The following is a 24,379-nucleotide window of genomic DNA, read 5'->3' as shown; positions in this document are numbered from 1 at the left end:
ACACTCAAACTAAAAATATTACCCTATTGCACTGTATCATTTAATAATCAGAGTGTGAGTGTATCGCTATATCACTTGTAGGATTAGGGACAGATGTTCTAAGAGAAGAGAAAGAAGGAAAAGCATCGTAAAAGCTTCTTTTTGCCTAAAGCCTTCCCTTGCACCTAATTTCAGGGCTTCTCTTGGTCTCACCAAATGTTCCCATGTGAAGATGAAGCAGTTTTTTGTTTTTTGTTTAAAGCCCCTGGGACTTCAGTGCCACATTTAGATGCAAAATGGAATTGAACACAGGGTGACTGTAAGCTGCCTTCCAGCTTTAAGGACCCAGGTGCTGCTTGCTGATTTCATTTGACACCCCCAGGAGAGCAGCCTTTGTAAGATGTTTCTTAAAGCTGTAGGTTCTCTGCACATCACGTCCAGAAGCGTTTCTGGATTTCAATGTACCTCAGTAGTCATACATGCTACATTTCACGGACAAATTCTGATGCAAGAGTTACAATGAGAATTTTTGTTATTTTTTTCACCTTATAAGACAGTAGGGATGGTTCACGGACAATTAGGAGGTCAGAAGGGCTTCTGGAAGGAATAGGGAATGACTCCAGCAGCCACAAAAATGTACTCCTTGGACTATTTAAAATGTAAAAAAAAAAAATTTAAGTAAGATTTTTTTTGTTTGATGTGTGTGTATCAGTTGCTCAGTCATATCCGACTCTGCGACGCTGTGAACTGTAGCCAGCCAGGCTCCTCTGTCCCTGGAGTTCTCCAGGCAAGAATACTGGAGTGGGTTGCCATTCCCTTCTCCAGGGGATCTTCCCAACCCAGGGACTGAACCTGGGGCTTCCTGTATTGCAGGTGGATTCTTTACCATATGAAAACCAAATGTTTTCTATAATTTAAAAAAGAGAGAGACAAGTGCGTCCTTGACTTGGTAACATTTATTCAATATTCTTTGAAATTAGCAAGAATCAGAAGAAGCACATATCAATCAAATACAGCCACAAAAATGTCCTGGATATAAATAAAGATGCACTATGAGATATACTCACTACTGAAGGAATCGGTACGCTCTTACAGTTACTACCTCTTAGCAAGGAACAACTCCAACATAAATTTAACTTACTCACAATACAAAAACCTTGACTTGTAGAGGAAAATACAGATTCAATTCGATCACAATTTGCCTCACTAGACCCTGTCATCATGTATGTTTTCAAGGCCTAGCTTGATGACTGTTACGAAAACGACAGGAAAACAAACAAACTCAAGAGAATGTTTCCGGTTTCCGTAAGGTTCAACAAAACAGTGCAGAAATAAGTTACTTACCCATGCACAGAATAAGGCAAAGGCTAATTTCATTCGGGTTAGGAATAGTACATTTAACTAGTTTTTCACAGAACAAACATTTCAGACTTCTTTTTAAGTTAATGGGTATACTGCATTATAGTTCATACTACATGTGTTTCCTAACTCTACTCAAAAAGTCAGCACTCACACGTCAAATACAAACTTGACCTTGATTAGACTTACTCTGTAACCACTGCTGAAGTCAATCTGGTTCATGAGAATATCTACTGTGGAAGGTACGCACACGAGTCGAAGCCTACCGTTTAGAGAGCAGAAAGTACATGAAAACGTAGTCTACGGATTTCACAAATTCCATTTTTAAAATATTTTTTTCAAACTAAAAGCTGCAGAAAATTAGTTCTTAAATAGTCTACTGAAAACTTTTGAGCAGCTAACATCTTAAATTTCTTAAGCTTTTCCTTTTCTTAAAAATATTTAAACGAATGTAGTAGCCCATCTTTTGGAAAAATAATCCCCCCAAAAGATTACAAATCTTTTGTTTTAATCAGTGTGACCAAGGGCTTATCATCAGGGCTGTAATCCTCATAGGCGATGGGGGTCACGTCATACATCGCAGGCCGGGATTTCTTTCCAAACCTGAAATTGCACAGAGAGAGGACTCTGGTTAGAGAAATAGTGGCTTCTCAAGTCCTATTAAAGGTAAACGGTGACAATAACTTACATTCAAGAATCAAACGGAACTATAAAATACTCTAAGATATACTCTCTAGCAAGTAGACATTTAAGTCTTCCTGATCTATGGTTTTTCCAGTGGTCATGTATGGATGTGAGAGGTGGACTGTGAAGAAAGCTGAGCACCGAAGAATTGATGCTTTTGAACTGTGGTATTGGAGAAGACTCCTGAGAGTCCCTTGGACTGCAAGGAGATCCAACCAGTCCATTCTAAAGGAGATCAGCCCTGGGTGTTCCTTGGAAGGAATGATGCTAAAGCTGAAACTCCAATACTTTGGCCACCTCATGCAAAGAGTTGACTCATTGGAAAAGCCTCTGATGCTGGGAGGGATTGGGGGCAGGAAGAAAAGGGGACGACAGAGGATGAGATGGCTGGATGGCATCACTGACTCAATGGACGTGAGTTTGAGTGAACTCCAGGAGTTGATGATGGACAGGGAGGCCTGACATGCTGCGATTCATGGGGTCACAAAGAGTCAGACACAGCTGAGCGACTGAACTGAACTGAACTGATCTTAATATTGAGTGAGTATAAACATTAGCTTTTGCCGTGGGAGGCAAAAAATGGATTTCACACAAGGTACAGTCCAAATTAATATTGAAGCTTGTAGGTTAAATCTTAGGAAAGCAGTCAGGCGTGAGGGCTCTTCAATAGGTTTTGAGAAAACGTGTATCGATTGTTTTTTTTTTTTTTTTCTCAGACCCAGAGCGGTTTGGAGAGGTGAGTTTATTTTATATCCACTCTGATGCCTGGAATGTGGAATGGCTGGGTGGGCTTCCCTGATGGTATAGACTAACCCCTGGGACTTGCAGGAGGGCTGGTGAGGGCTCAGAGGCAACCTGAGGTCCCAAGACCAGGAGAAAGGGAGAGGGAGGAAATGATTTCCAATAATGAGGTGTTCGTCCAGGATCTGTGTGGGCCCCCCATCCCATCCCACCCACCTATCACTCCCCAATCCCCAAGGACACACAGGCCATTGTTTCTTTGAGCACAAAGCCTCTGTCCCAACAGATTTGTGTGTATCAAACACCCTTTGACGGCAGGCCTGATGCGCAGAAGCCCAAGAGTGTCAAAATCCAATTTCAGGACCTCCCGCTAAGCCAGTGTTGAAATGGCGATTATTAAAACAAAGTCAATTCAACTTCTGGGTGGTCTCTTCCCATTCAGGACTTCACCTTCCATAAAGGTCCCTGGAGCGCAATGGGATTTAAACAATCTTCCCCACTAGCCCACCAACTCTCCTCTTTTTTATAAACAACATTTTTTTAACCATTTCAAGTCCAATGAAGTCTATTAAAAAAGAAATTTTAAAGGAATCTCAAATTTTAAGAGGATTGCCAAGATGGGCCCTCAAGGATTTCTTGGGACTTGTTTACCGTGGCTTTAAACCCATCTCTCCACCTTTCCTGTCTCTTCTTTTTATATCTTGGAAAGTCTGTCTTCTCACATACAGAGATGAGAAGTAGAATCAAGTGGGAAGTGAGAAAACGTTACATTCTTCATATGATCATTTATTTTTAAACATTCATCCATCTTGTAATTCCAATTCACTCAAGACTTACTGACCTTCAGGAGAGCAAAGGCACAAACATGCTAGATGGGCACCAGGCAAAGTACAAAGACAGAGAAATGGGGACTTCCTTGGTGGTCCAGTGGCTAAGATTCCATGCTCCCAATGTGGGTTCAATCCCTGGTTGGGGAACTAGATCCCACACGTTGCCTCTAAGAGTTTCCATGCCATAGTGAAGATCCCGTGTGCCACAACGAAGACACAACACAGCCAAATAAATAAATAAATAATAAATATTTTTTAAAAAAGAGTTATAGCATTTTGCCACTAAGAAACCACAGCTCTTGGAGGCAATATTAAAAAGACTTCAAGAATCTCATGCCTAAAAGGTTAGCCTCACTGAAAGTCCGGAGTTGTGTGGGCATAAGTGTGGGTTGGATTCCAGCCTGAGATGTATTTATCTAAATTGACTGAGGTCTGCACAATCTGAGAACAAGAAAGAAGCAACAATGTCAAAGCCAATCGGCTCTTAACACTTTCTCTCAAGTCTGAACATTTCAGAGGCTACTTTATGGAGCAAGCATTTTGACAAGATATTTCTCATAAAATAGCTCAATACATCAGTAACAATATACCACTAATGATATTAATCTGATTAATTTTGAAAATCAGGAAATCCCAGTGTAAAGCTCTCTGTATTCAAACATGGCAGCCATGGGATGGTTTCCCGCCAGAACTCCAAGAGGGTCAGTGAATTATACGTTGCCTATGTCTACAATGCGGGAGACCCGGGTTTGATCCCTGGGTCAGGAAGATCCCCTGGAGAAGGAAATGGTAATCTACTCCAGTACTATTGCCTGGAAAATCCCATGGACAGAGGAGCCTGGTAGGCGACAGTCCTATCAGGGTCGCAAAGAGTCGGACACGACTGAGCGACTTCACTTTCACTTTCATGAATCAACTGACTGGCCAAGAGGAAACATCCGAGCAACTTAATAGGTTGAATATAGGTTTACAATATCCATTTTGTTTTATATGTGATTCCAGTTTGAAGAATAATCTGTTTCCTCCAAATCTAGAAAATTCAATGTCTCCATGTTAGGCAATCCATCCACAAGCTATAGTTTAAAGGGCTGTGACCTAAAATTATTGTCATGGAGCTGGATACTGACAAGACAGGTTTGAGGTTGAGTGTTCCAGACCCACTGAGCATGAAGGCAGTTAAGAGCTGCCATGCATCCACTGTAGACATGCAAAGTCAACTGAAGGACAAGGAGGCACTGCTTTGTGTCTGCATGGGAAGCTCAGCTGTGTGCATCAGTGCTAATGGGGTCACCAAGTATAATGCTGGTAACGAGGGTAATCTGGTTAAAGTACAACTAACGCTGCAGCAAGAGCAGCAACACCCCAGCACCACTGGAACTGGATTCCTTGCACTATGACCTAATTAGCTGCTGAGAAGCCTCCTAATTCCTTAGGTGAGACATTCAGGTCTCCACCCAAAGCACAGTGTCTACCATATGGGGGCTAAGATGGTTTATAAAACATAGTAAAGAGAAATAGGACTCTCCTTCAGTCTCCCACACCTATCACAGTGGTGAGTACCAAACAAATGTGCATTCTTACTTAAATTTCCCATGCTAACAGCTCTGCATATTTCCTTTGTGTCTCAGAACTGGGTGGATGCTAAGGAATCAGCCAACACCTATAGAATTCCATTTTAAACTGTCAGGCATTAAACCAATGTCAGAGCTTGCCTATGTTATGGCAGGAGTTTTCATGCAACTGTTCTTTTTAAGAACAATGCATTGTTTTTCCTTATCCTAAAGAGACATATTAATTATTAAAACAATTTTTAAAAGGTGGAAGCCAAAGAAAATTACAATGTAGGCCTAGGATTAGCAAACTACAGTCTGCAAGCCAGTAATAGCCTGCTGCCTGTTTTTTAAAATAAAGTTTTATTGGAACACAGTTGTGCCCATTAATAATGCCTCTGGTGCTTTTACAGGACAAAGGCAGAGTTGGTCACAGAGCTGGGCCATCTGTGAATGGCCCACAGATTCTAAGATGTTTTACAGGCCATTGATGAAGACTATAAGAATCACCCTTATAGGGCTCAATAAAGGACAGAAATGGTATGGACCTAACAGAAGCAGAAGATATTAAGAAGAGGTGGCAGGAATACACAGAAGAACTGTACAAAAAAGATCTTCACAACCCAGATAATCACGATGGTGTGATCACTGACCTAGAGCCAGACATCCTAGAATGTGAAGTCAAGTGGGCCTTAGAAAGCATCACTATGAACAAAGCTAGTGGAGGTGATGGAACTCCAGTTGAGCTATTTCAAATCCTGGAAGATGATGCTGTGAAAGTGCTGCACTCAATATGCCAGCAAATTTGGACAACTCAGCAGTGGCCACAGGACTGGAAAAGGTCAGTTTTCATTCCAATCCCAAAGAAAGGCAATGCCAAAGAATGCTCAAACTACTGCACAATTGTGCTCATCTCACACACTAGTAAAGTGATGCTCAAAACTCTACAAGCCAGGCTTCAGCAATATGTGAACCATGAACTTCCTGATGTTCAAGCTGGTTTTAGAAAAGGCAGAGGAACCAGAGATCAAATTGCCAACATCCACTGGATCATCAAAAAAGCAAGAGAGTTCCAGAAAAACATCTATTTCTGCTTTATTGACTGTGCCAAAGCCTTTGACTCTGTGGATCACAATAAACCGTGGAAAATTCTGAAAGAGATGGGAATACCAGACCATCTGACCTGCCTCTTGAGAAACCTGTATGCAGGTCAGGAAGCAACAGTTAGAACTGGACATGGAACAACAGACTGGTTCCAAATAGGAAAAGGAGTACGTCAAGGCTATATATGTCACCCTGCTTATTTAACTTCTATGCAGAGTACATCATGAGAAATGCTGGGCTGGAAGAAGCACAAGCTGGAATCAAGATTGCTGGGAGAAATATCAATAACCTCAGATATGCAGATGACACCACCCTTATGGCAGAAAGTGAAGAGGAACTCAAAAGCCTCTTGATGAAAGTGAAAGAGGAGAGTGAAAAGGCTGATTTAAAGCTCAACATTCAGAAAACTAAGATCATGGCACCTGGTCCCATCACTTCATGGGAAATAGATGGGGAAAGAGTGGAAACAGTGTCAGACTTTATCTTTTTGGGCTCCAAATCACTGCAGATGGTGATGCAGCCATGAAATTAAAAGACACTTACTCCTTGGCAGGAAAATTATGACCAACCTAGATAGCATATTGAAAAGCAGAGACATTACTTTGCCAACAAAGGTCCATCTAGTCAAGGCTATGGTTTTTCCAGTGGTCATGTATGGATATGAGAGTTGGACTGAAGAAGGCTGAGCACCAGAGAATTGATGCTTTTGAACTGTGGGGTTGGAGAAGACTGTTGAAAGTCCCTTGGACTGCAAGGAGAGCCAACCAGTCCATTCTGAAGGAGGTCAGCCCTGGGATTTCTTTGGAAGGAATGATGCTAAAGCTGAAACTCCAGTACTTTGGCCATGTCATGTGAAGAGTTGACTCATTGGAAAAGACTCTGATGTTGGAAGGGATTAGGAGCAGGAGGAGAAGGGGATGACAGAGGATGAGATGGCTGGATGGTATCACTGACTCGACAGACATGAGTTTGGGTGAACTCCGGGAGTTGGTGATGGACAGGGAGGCCTGGCGTGCTGCGATTCATGGGGTCAAAAAGAGTCGGACACGACTGAGCTGAACTGAACTGAACTGATAAGCATCACCCACGGTTCTGTCTCCAAAGGACTCAGCACTGTGTCTGGCCATGTTACCACTGTAGAAGCACTAACAGCAGCTGTGCAGAGTGGTATAAAAGTAACTGACACTCAAACATCACAACTGGTGACCAGTCCTGTGTTTACTAAAGAAACAAAATACACCAAAACTATTGTCGAAGGAGTCAAAGTATATACATTCTTCTAGTTCATATTCTCCTGGAAATAGATAGCTAGTCAACACCTTGGAGAAGAGCAGGTGGATGTAAGCTTTAAAAAGGCCACATCAAGGGACTTCTCTGGCCATCCAGTGGCTAAGCCTCTGAGCTCCCAATGCAGGGGGCACAGGTTCGATCCCTGGTTAGGGAACTAGATCCTTTGTGTCCCAACTAAAGATGTCACATGTCACAATTAAGATCCAGTGCAGCCAAATGGGGCTTCCCAGGTGGTGCTAGTGGTAAAGAACCTGCTTGCCAGTGCAGGAGATGTAAGAGACGCCAGTTTGATCCCTGGATTGGGAAGATCCCCTGAATGAGGGCATGGAAACCCACCCCAGTATTCTTGTCTGCAGAATCACATGGACAGAGGAGCCTGGTGCACTACAGTTCAAAGGGTCTCAATGAGTCAGACATGACTGAAGTGACTTAGCATGCATGCAGCCAAATAAATTTTTTTTTTAAAGGCCCACATTGGGAGACGCTCTTTGAGAAAGAGTGACTTTGTCCTTTCCCAGCTCTCTGCTTTGTTTCCCATAATCGGTGGTCAGCCTCCGAGTGTGACCTCAGATACAGACCTTGGAGAGTCATGACTTCCCTCCTGCCAGTCGGTTACAAAGTCTTTGCAGCCTGAGCATAAGCAAAACAGCTGAGGAGCAGATGAGTCTTAGGGTAAGGCAGAGTAGAGGGGCACTGCTTCTCAGCCCATCATCAGCACCAACAGACTGACTGCTGAGGTCAGAATCACCAGACGCTTCCTGGGGAAAAGGGGAACACCACCAATGACCCAGACAGTGTTCGTCCTGCGCAGCTGCTGAGCTGCACTCATTCTGAGCCAACGTCACCTCCAGCATAGTGGCAGGGAGACAGGCCATGAAATAGACACGTTAGCCATAGGCTGTTGCTCAAAACTAGGAAGTGCGGAATATCAAAAGGACTCTGTTTTTGTCAGTGCCTTTCCAGGGTTTCCAGGAAAAGGGAGCAAAAGGGCCAACCTGCCAGAGACCCAGGTAGAGCCTCTGGATAACCAGGCTGTGGAAACTCCTGGTCATAGCTAAATAAATGTTTAGACGGGAATGTTCTCAGATATATGTGGGAAGGCACTGTAATGTCAAAGATTTTATCTGCAGTCACTGGTGCATCCAGGAGTTTGTTGGTTAGGAATTCTGCAGTAAATAGTTTTGATAAAAATCAGTATCAAATAAGAACCAGGTTTGTAAATGCTTTCAAGTTTCTCCTTTCCTTCCAAGGGTATTCAGTTAAATATCTTCCCAGTGGGCTGTACAAGCAGGAAGCCCAGAAGAATCTATCTTAACTTATTCCAGGGCTGAGACAGAACACTCTTCCTCTTGGATACAAAAGGACCTTAGCCAGAGATTCCTTTCAGGGGAGGGGTAGGGAGGGAATCTGATTTCCTTGGGTCTCCCAATACATCCCCATATAGAACCATGGGTTTTATTCTTTCCGGGTGAACTAAGCCCTTCTGGGAAGAATTCTGAGTCACAAAAGATTTTGCCTAGTCTCTACTTTTAGGGCTTCCCAGATGGTAAAGAATACCCCTGCCGGTGAGAAGACACAAGAGATGTGTGTTCAATCCCTGGGTCAGGAGGATCCCCTGGAGATGAAATGGCTACCCACTCCAGTATTCTTGCCTGGAAAATTCCAAGGACAGAGGAGCCTGGCAGACTACAGTCCATGGGGCCACAAAGAGTTGGATAAGACTGAGCGACTGAGCACAGCAACCATAGCCTCTTCTTTTTACATTTTCACTGCTCATACAATAATTTCGAGATACTCCAAGTACTCCTGCAAGCTGGTACCACTGACTACGCTGGTGCCCTGTGATGAATCTATTTCTCAGGCAGATCAAGACATCCTGTGCCAACCCCTCACCGAGAATCATCCATTCATTTCAGACCTTACATTTTAGTGAGGTCTACCACGTGCCAGGACCCACTGGACATACAGTAATAAATCCCACTGCCCTTTGTGCAAGAGGAAAGATTAACTAAACTAGAAGAGATCTGCAGGGATTCATTTCAGGGTTTCCCGGAAGCTGTGTTGCTGAGTTGATTCTAAAATGAGGTCCGTGACAAAGGCTGATGTGTGGAGCCTGATGTGGAAGAGGGTTGAATCCTCCTTTCTCTCTCAAAGTTACAGAAATGGGGATAGTGCTGCTCCTACAAGGAAGTTGCCTTTGGCTTTGGGACAGATGCCCTAAGTCCCCCAACTTCTCTCTTCCACTGGCTCTTTCCCTGGAACCCAGGTTCTGGTTTTTATTTCCACTGGACTCATCCTAAAAGATGTGAGCCCTGGGTTTGGAGGTTTCCTTTTGAAGAAGGCTAACTTTCTGACTCCGGGAGTTGGTGATGGACAGAGAGGCCTGGAGTGCTGCAGTCCAAGGGGTTGCAAAGAGCTGGACACAACTGAGCAACTGAACTACACTGAACTGAACCTTCTGACCTTCTGAACTTCTATTGCATTCAGACAGAATTTGGATCTGCTTGTTCCTCGAACAATATCGGTCACAACATCCCAACAAAGATTATACAGGTAATAGTTCCCTGGAGGTCCAATCTTAAGACACCGAGCTCAGCCCTCTTTTTGCTATAGCACATTGACTTTCTGAATCAGGTGCTTTAGATTGTTCTACCAATTAAAGGGAAAGATGGTGTTTTAACATTCAATATCACTATCATTTTGATAGTAAATATTCCTGACCAAAATCAACAAAATTAGATGATTTTTTTCACATGCTGTAATACATTGGAGAAGTAAATACAGCATTATCTGTTTATACAATCCTTTACTATCTATAATTTGATTGTCATAACTCTTTAAGGAGGTAGTTCTCCCTTCCTACAGTTGAAGGAACTGTATTTGTGGAAGGTTGAATCATCTACCTAAACTATAATCAGGTAATGGAGCAGTTGGACTTAATGTCAGATGTCTGACACCCTGACTCAGGCTATTTCTATACCACACTAACTCCTGTCTCTCCAGGAATCTTTCCCCCAGACACTATTTTATACAATAAGAACTCTAACAGAATGACTGCTATGTGACTTTCTTTAACTAAGCCCTTAAATCAGATGTGATCATTTATAGTCACACTGAAGAACAACACAGCTAAACACATTTCAAAAAGAAATAATCAAAACCTGTTTCAAATGTTTATAGCAGAGATAAACACAAATTAAACGAATGAATGTATTCAATGAAAACAGAAAGTTAGCAGCAAATTAAAGGGGTTTGTTTATAAAGCAGTCTAATTATCTGGTCCCCCCAATGCTACCTCGAATCTATGCTTTATTCTTTGAAATCCCCCTTGCAGACGTGAAGTCCCGTCCATAATACAAGCCTGGCACCCAGCATGCTGACTCACGCCACTCACCTGGCATGCCGGATGGAGGCGATGGCGTTGCTGAACTCGCTGTCGATGCTGCGGCAGTTGTAGAAGTCCTCATAAGCCGGCCGGGCAGAGCCCTGGTACTCAATGCGGCTGATGCGGCAAATCCCCACAATCAAGATGATGAGCATCAGGATGAAGGCAACGCAGAGGGCGCCGATGATGATGTAGAGAGAGTGCCGAGGCATGTTGGTTAGACTCTCTGCCATGTGCCCGGACTTCCACTGGAGGTCTGAAGGTGAAAACAAGCAAACGCCTGTGTATCAGCTGGGGCCTTTCGAAGGGGAAGGACTTCCCTGTCCTCACACTAGGAACATAAAATATAAGAGCTGTCCAAACTGCAAAGGATTATTTTCTATGGATAATCCAGATGGCAACCCACTCCAGTATTCTTGCCTGGGAAACCCCATGGACAGAGGAGCCTGGTGGGCTACAGGATATTTATTAACATCCTTAATATATAAAGACCTCTTACAAATCACTAAGAAAAACCAGGAACATGTCATAGAAAAATGGGTAAAGAATATAAAAAGGAATTCACCAAGGAAATATAAGTAGAAAATTGCTTGGCTTCATGATTTTTTTTAACTATGCAAGTCCTACATCAGTTCCCAAATATTATCTTAAAATTTTGATAACCACAGTAGACAAGGGTGCAGAAATACGGACTGTGTGAACTGATATACAACTCCTGTGTGGAGCATCCTTTGACCCAGAAATTCCAATTTTCAGATTTTTTGCTGAGAAAATGGTCCTAAAAAATGTATAAAGCCCTGTGTACAAAGATGTTCATCTCAGAAGCACAATTTTCAAATGTTAGATTATCAACTATCACACATTTAGAAATAAGTTCAGAAAATAAGCACAGACCCAGATGTATTCCCTGCTCAAAGTTAACACATGTTCATATTTTACCTTCTTTGCTTTAAATGTTTGTTTTTTTTTTTAATAAATAAAATGTTACAAATAAAATCTAGTGTAACTGCTGAAATGCTAAAAAAAATTATCTTAGTGATTTAAAACAATTTTTGAATGAGGCTTGAAACTTCTAATCCAATTCTGAGAATATAAAAAAATACCATGCTGTAAAAAAACAAAAACAAAAAACAGGAAATTAACAAATGATACAGTATTATTAACTAATATATAGATTTTGTTCAAATTTCACAAAATTTTATGCTAGTGTCTATTATTTGTTTTCATCTCTTATTTAAGACTCCACATGGTATTTAATTCCACTGAGCAACTTCAGCTGCATGCAACTAATTCTGGTAAATTCTCTTTTCACTTTTACTCTATTACAAATATTTTCTAATTTTCCTTGTGATGACTTCTTAGATACACCCAATATTTAAAAGTGGACATTTAACTTACAAATACATGGGATTCTATTTAAAGCATCTTTAATATTAATTTCTCATTTTGATACTAATTTTTCATTTAAATGCTTTCTTCTCTGCAATCACCCTCTGTGTTTTTTTCAGTCTAACTTTACTGAGACTTTCAATGGCTAAGTCGAAGACCTCTACATCACACTGTACTTAAAAATATGTGGGTTATTTTCAAATACCTTTTGATACTGATTTCTAACATAATTCCACAGTGATAAGAGAACAGAGTCTGGATGATTTCAGTACCTTTAGACCATGAAATTTCTGCATCTGGTGTTATCCCTCGATATGCTTTAGTGTCTTCTAGTTTATACTCTAGGGCTTCCCAGGTGGCACTAGTGGTAAAGATGTAATAGACCCAGGTTTGATCTCTGGGTTGGAAAGATCCCCTGGAGGAAGAAATGGCACCCCATTCCAGCATCCTTGCCTGGAGAATCCCATAGACAGAGGAGCCTGGCAGGCTACAGTCCATAGGGTTGCAAAGAGTCAGACACGACTGAAGTTGACTTCACACACACGAAGTTTACGGTCTATGGGAACCTGAATAGAATTTGTATCCTACTGTTGTGTGAAAACTGTATAAATCTTATATTGAATTGGTTCACAGTGCTTTGCAGGTTTAATATATCCTTCTACTTCCCTGTAGAGTCATTCTATTAATTTTGAGAGTTCAATATTGAAACTCCAACTAAAAATCTTAATTTATCTACTTAAAAAAATATTGTAATATATAGTGCAACTGTATATAACCTTGTCCTGTATTTTTCAACTCCTGTAAATGTGTTGTTATACTTTCATAATTAAAAAAATAAAAATTAAAAAAATATTACAGATATAGCTAGAGCTCCTCAATCCCATATCCTCTCTCCACCCCACCAACAGACAACACAATTCATAAACATGGAAAAATAGGAAACAACCTAAATATTCAACTCTTAGTGAGATGATTTTATTGTTGTGTTTAGTCTCTAAGGTGTGTCTCACTCTTTGTGACCCCATGGACTATAGCCCATCAGCCTCTTTTGTTCAGGGGATTTCCCAGGCAAGAATACTGGAGAGGGTTGCCATTTCATTCTCCAAGGGATCTTCCTGTTCCAGGGATTGAACACACATCTCCTGCATTGCAGATGGATTCTTTACTGCTGAGCTGCCAAAGAAGGCCTAGTGAGATGGAGAGCTACTCATCAAGTAGCAAAAGAATAAAAAAAGGTTACCAAACAGAACCTAGTGGTATACTACAATCACATATGAGTTTCCAAAAGTGAAGTCACTCAGTCATGTCCGACTCTATAGCCCACCAGGCTCCTCCGTCCATGGGATTTTCCAGGCACGAATACTAGAGTGGGTTGCCATTTCCTTCCCGATCCAGGGATTGAACCAGGGTCTCCCGCATTATAGGCAGACGCTTTACCATCTGAGTGACCAGGGAAGTTTCAGATGAGCTTCCAAAGTCTATCTATATACAGAAAAGCTCAGGATGGAGCAATGATAGTGATGAACCTATGTTGTGTTCTTACTATGCTAAGCTTTTTGAAAACATCTCATTTGATCAGCGCAACCACGAGAAAATATATCATTCTTTCTCCCCATTGCTATAGATAAAGCTTAGAAACTGACACCACTTCCTGGGTGAGAGTGTTGACTGTAACTCCAGGTCCAACTTCTCAGCCTCTGCCTCACACAGCAGGGTGCTAACAACAGTGATCTCTGAAAAGCATGATTACATGTGATTTTAATATCCTTTAATATGTCTCAGTCTTCAGCTTTTTTAAAAAAGAATATAGTCTCTTTATAATAAAAAATAGGTGATAAGCCATTTGAAGAAAACACCCATGAGATTATCTTCTAGCATAACTAGTGGAAGGTATGTGAGCTTTGGGATTACACTAACCTTGCTTTCATCCCAGCTGCAGTATTTTTTAAACATTTTACGTATTTATTATTTTTGGTTGCACTGGGTCTTCATTGCTGCATGCGGGCTTTCTCTAGTTGCAATGAACGGAGACTACTCTCTAGTTGCCGTGTGAGGGCTTCTCATTGCAGGGCTTTTCACTTCAGTGGCTTCTCTTGCTGCAGAGCATGGGCCCCATGGTGTGTGCACTTCAATAGTTGTGACATGCAGGCCCTAGAGCTGGAGCTCTGTAGTTGTGGCTCATGGGCTTATTAACTGCTCTGAGGCATGTGGGATCTTCGTGGACTAGGAATCGAACCCATGTCTCTGGCATTGGCGTGTGGATTCTTAACCACTGAACCACCAGGGACAGTCCCCAGCTGCAACACTGGCTTGACCTCCCTGAACGTCAGTTTCTTCATTTTTAGGACAACAATTATAACATATACCCTATGGACATGTTGGGAGAATAAGTTAGAAAACATGTAAAGAAAAGGAAGTCCACTGCCAGGCATGTGATGGGTGGTGGTGGTCCTGGTGGTGGTGGAAAAAGGAAGGATACCGAGGAGGAGGATGGTGTCCTCAGGGCACACTCTGAGCTGAAGATTACTGAGCACTGCCCTGTGCCCATTCAAAAAACACCAACCTGGACAGGCAAGAAAAAAGTAGATGGATGGGGCATAGTCTCTGTGTCTGGCACAGGTCAAGAGTGTCAAATTATGTCCTGTTTACAAACTTGCAAACAAACGGAATGATCCAGATACCATGACCAGGATTTGAAAGGAAGTCACGAAGGTGAAAAGGGGCTAGGTTAAGACCAAACAGAAGCTAAACTTCCATGGGAAAAGGGTTGTCTTTTCTACTTTACTTACTCTACCACCTCCACCAGCACCCTTTCCAGGCCATCATTTCCATATTAGGACTCTGGGTGCTTGGAAATGAGATTCAAGGTATGCGTGAAAATAGGTCTGTCTTCCTGTGAATGGCAACCCCCTCCAGTATTCTTGCTTGGAAAATCCCATAGACAAAGGAGCCTGGCAGGCTACAGTCCACAGAGTCACAAAGAGTCAGACGTGACTGAGCAACTTCACCTTACACTTTGCTGCTGCTGCTAAGTCGCTTCAGTTGTGTCCGATTCTGTGCAACCCCATAGACGGCAGCCCACCAGGCTCCCCCGTCTCTGGGATTCTCCAGGCAAGAACACTGGAGTCGGTTGCCATTTCCTTCTCCAATGCATGAAAGTGAAGTTGCTCAGTCGTGTCCAACTCTTCTCGACCCCATGGACTGCAGCCCACCAGGCTCCTCCGTCCATGGGATTTTCCAGGCAAGAGTACTAGAGTGGGTTGCCATTGCCTTCTTCACTTTACACTTTACTTCCTATGAAATCCTCAGGCCTCTTTCCACTGTTCTCTTTTAGGTGAAAGTATCTGTGACCTCTGAGTCCTCATACTCTCATCCCAGGGACATCTTCAGGGACACTGGAGTCTCAGAATCAGCTATTCTTTCCCTTGAAAAGCTACAGCCTTCAGAAGAGCACAAGTAAACAGCCAAACAAGGATCCGAGTGTGCAGACCATTTTCCAAGAAGCCTAATGGGAAACTGACTCGGGCCCTGAGCCTGCGTGGTTCCTGAGAGCTTGAGAAGACCGGGGCGAATGAAGTGACTTCTGAGTTTGTGTCCAGATCGTCTGGCTCCTGAGTTTTTCACCACGGCCCTTGAAGACTGGTTTTGCCATTTGAGTCTGTCTACCCAAGCTCACACAGCCCGTGGAACAAGAAGACTGCCCATTTGTGCATTCACCGTGCTGTGTGAGCCAACTCACACGCAGGCAGACAGAAAGGACATAAATCACTGCAAATAAATGCTCGCAATGGAAGAGAGGAGGTGTTTTGTGAAACCAAGACTCGATCCCGACTGGCAGCCGTTTCATTTGGCAATACCTGGTGCACATGGAGAGAGACAAGTCATCGTTCTGGCTGAAAACGAACATGACTCACTTGATTTCCAAGTATTTCAACATTCTCTGAAAAATCCAGTTGTAGGCTGCAGTCCAGGGCTCATGGAGTGTGCTATAACACTCACTGAGCATCATCACAAGGGCAGCCAATACTGTTTCTACTCCAGCCTGGTGGAGCGCTCAGATCTGATTGCTATGGCTGCCATGGGAATTCTCGATGCACACCTTCATGAAAATAGCTCACGCATTACACTGATGGCATATACACAGCCAGTGCACAATTGCACAGGGCCACTCTCGCAGAAAAACAAACAACTGTGCTAGGTTATGTGCTGGGCTCACTGCCCCAGGCCTGATGGGCTGTCTAAACCGTTTGTATTTCTGACCATCTGTTCTATTTCCCCAAACTCTGAATTCCAAGCTGTTTAGACTTTTGAAAAAAATATCCCCAGATTTCTCCTGAAACCTCTGTTTCTCCCCCTCTTCTCTTTCTCTTTGCTCTTTCCACTTAAACTGTCATCTAAAACTTGTCTGATAAGTGAATATGGCTGCTTTGCACAGTAATCGGGTTAGTAGCCAGGCTGAATCTTAATAAATTCAACATTTGGTCTGCGAGGCAGAGGATATGTCAACAGCAGGTAGCTGCAGCTGCCACTCCCAGATCGCTGCACCACATCCCAGGAGTCCCAAGGCAGGAATCATTTACTATGTCGGCTACTGCAGAGCTTGGGGAAGAACCATGCAGCAGAACACACTGGACGGCATGACCTCACCAGCCCTGGCAGGTACATGACCAGGAACGCACACACACAAGCTATTCAGGGAAAATGTCACACTCCTTCCTGGGTCTCAGGGAGCATTTGCATTTCAGCATAAACTCAATTTGCTTGAGGTTTGTTATTTCCTGAAGTGCTGTCGCCTTTAAGATTTCAATGGGTCCTAAAGTAGGAGCTACGTAGGAGCTGGACTCAGAGCCTCTGCTCAAGGTAAAAACACAGTCAGCCACCAAGCTGACCCACTGACCATCTCTCCTCCACCAAAAAGAGACCTCGATCGATTGGTAAATTTAATTCTAAAATACATAACCTGTATCTGTGTTTCTTTCACTTACCTGGGTGAATCTAGTCAAATTATTTGTCTACCTCTGTATTTAAAACCCCTTCATGGATCACACCCTTGTCTTGGCGAAGAGGCTTGTCTAACTCAATGAAGCTATGAGCCATGCCGTGCAGGGTCACCCAAGATAGATGGGTCACAGTGAAGAGTCCTGACAAAACGTGGTCTACTGGAGGAGGGAATGGCAAACCACTCCAGTATTCCTGCCGCAAGAATCCCATGAACAGTATGAAAAGTCAAAAAGATATGACACCAGAAGATGAGACCCCCAGGTTGGAAGGTGTCCAATATGCTACTGGGGAAGAGGGGAGGGCAATTGCTAATAGCTCCAGAAGGAATGAAGAGGCTGGGCCAATGTAGAAACAACACTCAATTGTGGATGTATCTGGTGGTGAAATTAAAGTCCGACATCGTAAAGAACAATACTGCATAGGAACCTGGAATGTGAGGTCCATGAATCAAGGTAAATTGTATGTGGTCAAGAAGGAGATGCCCTGGAGAAGGAAACAGCAACCCACTCCAGTATTCTGTCCTGGAGAATCCCACAGACAGATGAGCATGGTGGGCTGCAGTCCGTGGGGTCGCAAAGAGTCAGACATGACTGAGCAACTAATCACAAGAAGGAGACGGTAAGAGTGAACATCAGCATCTTAGGAAAACAGTGAACTAAAATGGACTGGAATGGGTGAATTTAATTCAGATGACCATTATATCTACTACTGTGGGCAAAAATCCCTTAGAAGAAATGCCGTAGCCTTCATAGTCAACAAAAGAGTCCGAAATGCAGTATTTGGGCACAATCTCAAAATAGAATGATCTCAGTTCCTTCCCAAGGCAAAGCATTCAACATTAGAATAATCCAAGTCTATGCCCCAATCATACTTTAAAAAAGTTTGAAAGCGAGTAAAAGTCTATGGTTTTTCCAGTAATCATGTATGGATGTGAGAGTTGGACTGAAGAAAGCTGAGCACTGAAGAATTGATGCTTTTGAACTGTGGTATTGGAGAAGACTCTTGAGAGTGCCTTGGACTGCAAGGAAACCCAACCAGTCCATTCTAAAGGAGATCAGTCCTGGGTGTTCTTTGGAAGGAATGATGCTAAAGCTGAAACTCCAGCACTTTGGCCACCTCATGCAAAGAGTTGACTCATTGGAAAAGACTCTGATGCTGGGAGGGATTGGGGGCAGGAGGAGAAGGGGACGACAGAGGATGAGATGGCTGGATGGCATCACTGACTCGATGGACATGAGTTTGAGTGAACTCCTGGAGTTGGTGATGGACAGGGAGGCCTGGCGTGCTGCAATTCAGGGGTCGCAGAGTCGGACACGACTGAGTGACTGAACTGAACTAAACTGAACTGAAAAATGTCTTTTAGGTAGATGTCACTTAGATAGCTGGAGAATTTTGGAACTATCTATTGCCTAGGATAACTGTGAGGAGGGATTTCAAATTTCTTTATATTTTCTGTAGCTAAAAGTTAGCTTGACAACCAAAGTAGTCAATGAGACTGGGAAAAGTGAACACCCTTGTTAACCTTCAGAAGAGGCAGGAGGGGAGGGAACAGAAGGCAGAGCTTGAATCCCTCATAGTGATCCTATTACTGAACAAGTATCAGTAAGCAACTACTATGTACTATATGGACTGATGCTGAAGTGCCAATACTTTAGTCACCTAATTCAAAGAGCCAGCTCATTGGAAAAGACCCCGATGCTGGGAAAGATTGAGGGCAAGAGCAGAAGGGGCAGGCAGACAATGAGATAGTTAAACAGCATCACTGACTCAATGGTCATGAGTTTGAGCAAACTCTGGGAGATGGCAAAGGACAGGAAAGCCTGGCGTGCTGCAATCCATGGGGTCACAAAGAGTCAGACACGACTTAGGGACTGAACAACAACAGCATGTACTATGTGCCAGGCCTCGTGCTGGATGCCTGGGATAAGGAGCAAGGCAAAACTTAGAGAATAGTGTGCACATGGATCCCCTAGTCTTTTCAGAGATGTGGAAGCGAAAGCATGCTAAGCCACGAGGGACCAAGGCGACAGTGCCTCGGGAGGGGACAAAAGCTGTGCCATCTAACTGGGGAATGAGGAGAGCTTTCATGGTGGGGCCCACAGCAAGCAAGGCTCTAAGGGGGAGTACATATTAGCAGGGGATGGAGGGGACAGAAGGGAAGGCTGACCCAGGCAAAGACCTGGGAGGAGTGGAGAGCAGAGTGAGGGACTGGAAGGAGGACAGGGTGGCTGCTTGCCCCCAGGTAGCGAAGCGGAGAGTGGCCGAGTGAGGAGGGGGCACCTCCCCTCAGTGCAGGGGCAGTCCTGCAGCTTCCACCAGGCGATAGCATGGCCTTTGGTCTTTAGTCATTAATGTATTTCAATAGCAGCTTGCTGTGAAAAGGATGGAAACAATGGTGGGAAGGAGGGTCTGAGGGATTTAGATTTGCATCTTTGAAAAGATGCCCCTTCCATTTACAACCTCATAGATGAACTGGAGGACATTCTGCTGAGTGAAACAGACCAGACACAGAAAGATAAATATTGTATGATGTCAGTTACATGCGCAACATAAAGGAAAAAAACCCAAAGTGGAATGGTAGTTACTAGAGGCTGGAGTGGGAGGTAGGTGACGGAAGGAAGGAAGAAACAAAAAAAAAGGGAGAAAGGAAGAAAACAAGAAGGAAGGAAAGTAGGTAGTTGACTGCCAGGGGCCAGGGGAGGAAGTATGGGGAGTTACTGTTTTGCAAGATGAAAAGAGTTCTGAAGAAGGATGATGGTGATGGTTGCAAGACCACATCTAGCCACAATTGCTCCCCAGAGGTCAGTGGTGTTCAAAGTATTTAATAAAGTAATTATGGATTAAGTGGGATTTGCAAATCAACCTCAGACCCCAACACCATTGCTGCCAAGAGGAGAAGTTTTATTTGCAAAGAGTCAATTTATAAATAAACACTTGTGAAAAATCCAAGGACCCCTTCATTTGACTATTCCATTTTTGAGAATTTATCCTACTAATACTCTGATATTCTCACAAAAGTAAATACATATATAAGAATTTTTACTCTACTATTCTTTTTAATACCAAAAACTTGAAAAGTTATTTGTCAATCAACAGGGGTCTTATTAAATAAATTATAGAGCATTTAAGAAACATTGTGTGATGTTAAAAATTGAGGAAAATATGTACTAAGTCAATATGGATAAGCATTCAAGATATATTAAGGATAAATGCAAGATGCTGAACAGTGTGTATGAAAGTGAAAGTGTTAGTTGCTCGGTCGTGTCTGACTCTTTGCAACCAAATGGACTGTAGCCCACCAGGCTCCCTTGTCCATGGAATTCTCCAGGCAAGAAGACTGGAGTGGGTTGCCATTTCCTTTTCCAGGGGAACTTTCTGACCCAGGGATTGAACCCAGGTCTCCTGCATTTCAGGCAGATTCTTTACCATCTGAGCTACCATAAAATGGGATTTATACAGTGACTAAAATTATCTGAAGGAATCCATAATAAATGCATAACACTTGTTACCTTTGGGGAGTGAAGTGGGGGTGTATTGATGGGGAGGAAGATTAATTCATTTTATTTTGTTTTCTTATTGCAGTATAGTTGATTTACAATGCTGTGCTAGTTCCAGGTGTACAGCACCATGAACAGGCTCCTCTGTCCATGGGATTTCCCAGGCAAGAATAATGGAGGGGATTGCCATTTCCTTTTCTGGGGGATCTTCCCAACCCAGGGATCAAACCCACATCTCCTCTATTGGCAGGTAGATTCTTCAGCCACTAGGGAAGCCCATATATAGTAGTGTATATATGTTAATCCTAAACCAGTTTTGTTTTTTAAGAATCCTAGTTTATAAAAATGGGAACCAAAGAACTGAATCTATGTACAATAAAGACTGCTCATATTACTGTTTGATGGGTTTCTTTAACCATTATTAAATTCCCTGCATTTGGGGACAAGGAAGCCCCAGACGTCCAACCTTGCTCTTTGCCTGGGCACCTGGAGCTGCCTGAGCGAAGTCTTATACAGCGACTCCCATCACATATGAGGATCGACCCTTGGATAATGATATCCTGAAGGCAAGGGCTGCTTCATTAACCTTTATATTCTGGGCACTATGCATGACTGAACAACAACAACAATGTTGCGACTGAACAACAACGATGCCTGACCCTTGACAATAGGAGGCCCTGGATTATTCACTAAATGCATAAATCCAAGATACCCTGTTCCCCTACTTCTCAACCGCAGAATGTTATTAAATCAATGGCTTAACAATAGGTTCAACTGCTCAATATACGTTGCTGTTGTTGTTGTTGTTCAGTCACTAAGTCGTGTCCAACTCTTTGCAACCCCATGGACTGCAGCACTCCAGGCTTCTCTGTTCTTCACTATCTCCTGGAGTTAACTCAAATTCATTTCCGTTGAGTTGGTGATGCTATGCAACCATCTCATCCTCTGCTGCCCTCTTCTTTTGCCTTCGATCTTTCCCAGAATCAGGGTCTTTTCCAACGGGTCAGATCTTTGTATCAAGTGGCCAAAGTATTGGAACTTCAGCTTTAGCATCAGTCCTTCCAACGAATATTCAGGGTTGATTTCCTTTAGGATTGACTCGGTGTATAGAACTGGCCGATTCTCAATCAGCAGGACTGTCTGTAACTCTAACAGCACCATTGTTCTCCTTCTGAGAGTTCCTGTTGAGATTTACCAACCTGACCTTGTATCTTTCAGGCACCCTCCTCCTGGTTTCCAGCCAATTCAGAAAATCACAGATGTTCCAGGTTAGAAAGAAACTCAGAGACCATGGGTTCCATGGCTCATAGAGGACTAGAGACCTCATATCATCTCTGCCCACTCATGGCCCAAACTTTCCTTTCATTCCTGGCCCTTAGATCTGTTCTTTTGATTCAGGTCCATTTATCTCAGCACTGGTCACTAGCTCCACCTGTGTGTCATCACAAATCTTACACATTCATTCTCCATTCTTACAGTCAGGTCAAGGATGGAAGCAACCAACACTGAGATGTGACGGAACCTTATCTGTGATAACATTTATTTTTAACACCTTTGACTGAATGGAGAGGTGCAAGTGAGACCATCAAATGGAAAGTGCTATTCTGGGAGAACAGGGAACCCTGTGTGTACTGGGATGTGCCCAACACATCCACAGACTCAGAGTGGCCTGTGCTCTGGGCATATATCATCTAAAAACACGATTGTCAAAGGCAAGTCCTCGCCAGCTGGCTCAAGGTATAAGAGCTACAGTACCATAGAAAGAAACAGAAAAGGCAACTAGCATCTATTTAAGTGTCTACTGCTGCACACCAGAGATCTACACAAAGGATCCTTAATTTTAATCCTCCCAGCAACTTTTCTATCACCATTTTACAAGTGAGAAAGATGAGGCTGAGATATAGTTATTTGTCCAGGTCACAGAGCTAGAATATGATGTCACTAGAACATGAAGTCACCTTTCATCCTGATTATTCCATCCATGTATATCTTTTGCCTATAATATCATCACCAGAAAGAAGTAAAATTTAGATTTTTTTTTTAATAATGATACAATTTTACTTCAAAACTTCTCAAGGGCATCCTTTGTGTTTCTGAGTTCTTATCCATACTCTCCTCTCCTATATATTTATTTTCACAACTAGAAATTTAAAATTATACATAGATCTGCCATGCTGCTGCTGCTGCTGCTAAGTCACTTCAGTTGTGTCCAACTCTGTGCGACCCCGTAGATGGCAGCCCACCAGGCTCCTCTGTCCCTGGGATTCTCCAGACAAGAACACTGGAGTGGGTTGCCATTTCCTTCTCCAATGCATGAAAGTGAAAAGTGAAAGTGAAGTCGCTCAGTCATGTCCAACTCTTCGTGACCCCATGGACTGCAGCCTACCAGGCTCTTCCATCCATGGGATTTTCCAGGCAAGAGTACTGGAGTGGGGTGCCATTTCCTTCTCCAAGATCTGCCATGAGGCATGAAATTTGTCATTTCACAGAATTACCAAATTTTAGAATGAAAATGGGTCCCATTTTCATAAGTACTCTGAATAAGTACTTATGTACTTATCAGTACTGGATAAGTACTCTGAGGCTCAGCATAACTAACACAAGAAGTGCCACAGCCAGGGCGAGAACCAAGGTCCTGCTGGCCCAAATCTGGGATCCTTTCCTTTAACAGATCTCACTGCTGCTGCTGCTGCTAAGTCGCTTCAGTCGTGTCCGACTCTGTGTGACCCCATAGATGGCAGCCCATCAGGCTCCTCCGTCCCTGGGATTCTCCAGGCAAGAACACTGGAGTGGGTTGCCATTTCCTTCATCCCGGACCTACTTTAGTTTTAATACCCTGCATTGAATCATAGCCCTTAGCATTTGTACCACTGGAATCTCTTTCCTTCCCTTTCCTCAACAACAGAATGTTTCTCACCTATTGTGACCAAGGATCCCTAAGACCATTCTGTATATGGGTATTTGAAAAGATTGAGGATGAGTATTTGAAAAGATTGAAGGGGGAATCCTAAAAAGAATTCATCTCTTCCTCTCTCAAGCCCTGAGCCAAGATGAGAGACAAAGAGTGAGTAGCTAGGAACGCAAATACCTTTACTGGCCAAGTTGATGCTGAAGAATATGGTCCATATTTGTGGATAAAAAGGTTTCTGGAAACTGACCACACCCCCACTTCAGACACACACAAAGAATTAGCAGACAAGCCTGCGCTGAACCACCAGTGAGGGGTCTGTTCTTGCAACACTACAACCTGGAGGAGAAGCGGCAGCAGGCAGGCCAGCCCAGGAGGGAGACTGACAGACAGGGCTATGTCTACATAACTGCCTCTTTCCAAACTCACATAGCAGAGTCTTTGCCTGATGAAGAGGAGGCGAGAAGGCCCTGGAGAAATATGCAAACTCAACTACCCTGCCTAATTTAAATGAGAAGAAAAACACCATTCAAAGTTGAGTTTTTAGTGATTGACAAAATAACAACAACCCAATTCCAGTGCAGTTCTCATTTTCACTTCGATCCTAGAAGCTACCAGACTTTCATATGAACATATATAGTCCTAATTCTGACACTGTCGAA

General features: G+C 43.1%; 1 protein-coding gene across 2 annotated transcripts in view; it reads right to left on the bottom strand.

Annotated features, from left to right (window-relative positions):
• Positions 1 to 920: 920 nt before the first annotated feature.
• The window catches only part of DNER (delta/notch like EGF repeat containing), a 390,866-nt gene continuing 367,407 nt past the window's right edge, over positions 921 to 24,379 (bottom strand). For both annotated transcript variants that reach the window (XM_086337448.1, XM_086337457.1), the window contains 2 exons: positions 10,932 to 11,178; positions 921 to 1,941 (listed from right to left, as the gene is read on the bottom strand). In XM_086337448.1, the coding sequence (XP_086193574.1) occupies positions 1,830 to 1,941; positions 10,932 to 11,178 (359 nt within the window). In that variant the 3' untranslated portion in view covers positions 921 to 1,829. The remainder of the gene's footprint in view (positions 1,942 to 10,931; positions 11,179 to 24,379) is intronic.

This window comes from Bos grunniens, chromosome 2, assembly GCF_055505025.1.
Source record: "Bos grunniens cultivar Pamir isolate PY7600 chromosome 2, Bosgru_T2T1.0, whole genome shotgun sequence".
In the NCBI taxonomy this organism is placed as follows: Eukaryota; Metazoa; Chordata; class Mammalia; order Artiodactyla; family Bovidae; genus Bos; species Bos grunniens.
This window is presented reverse-complemented; position numbering and strand designations above follow the sequence as displayed.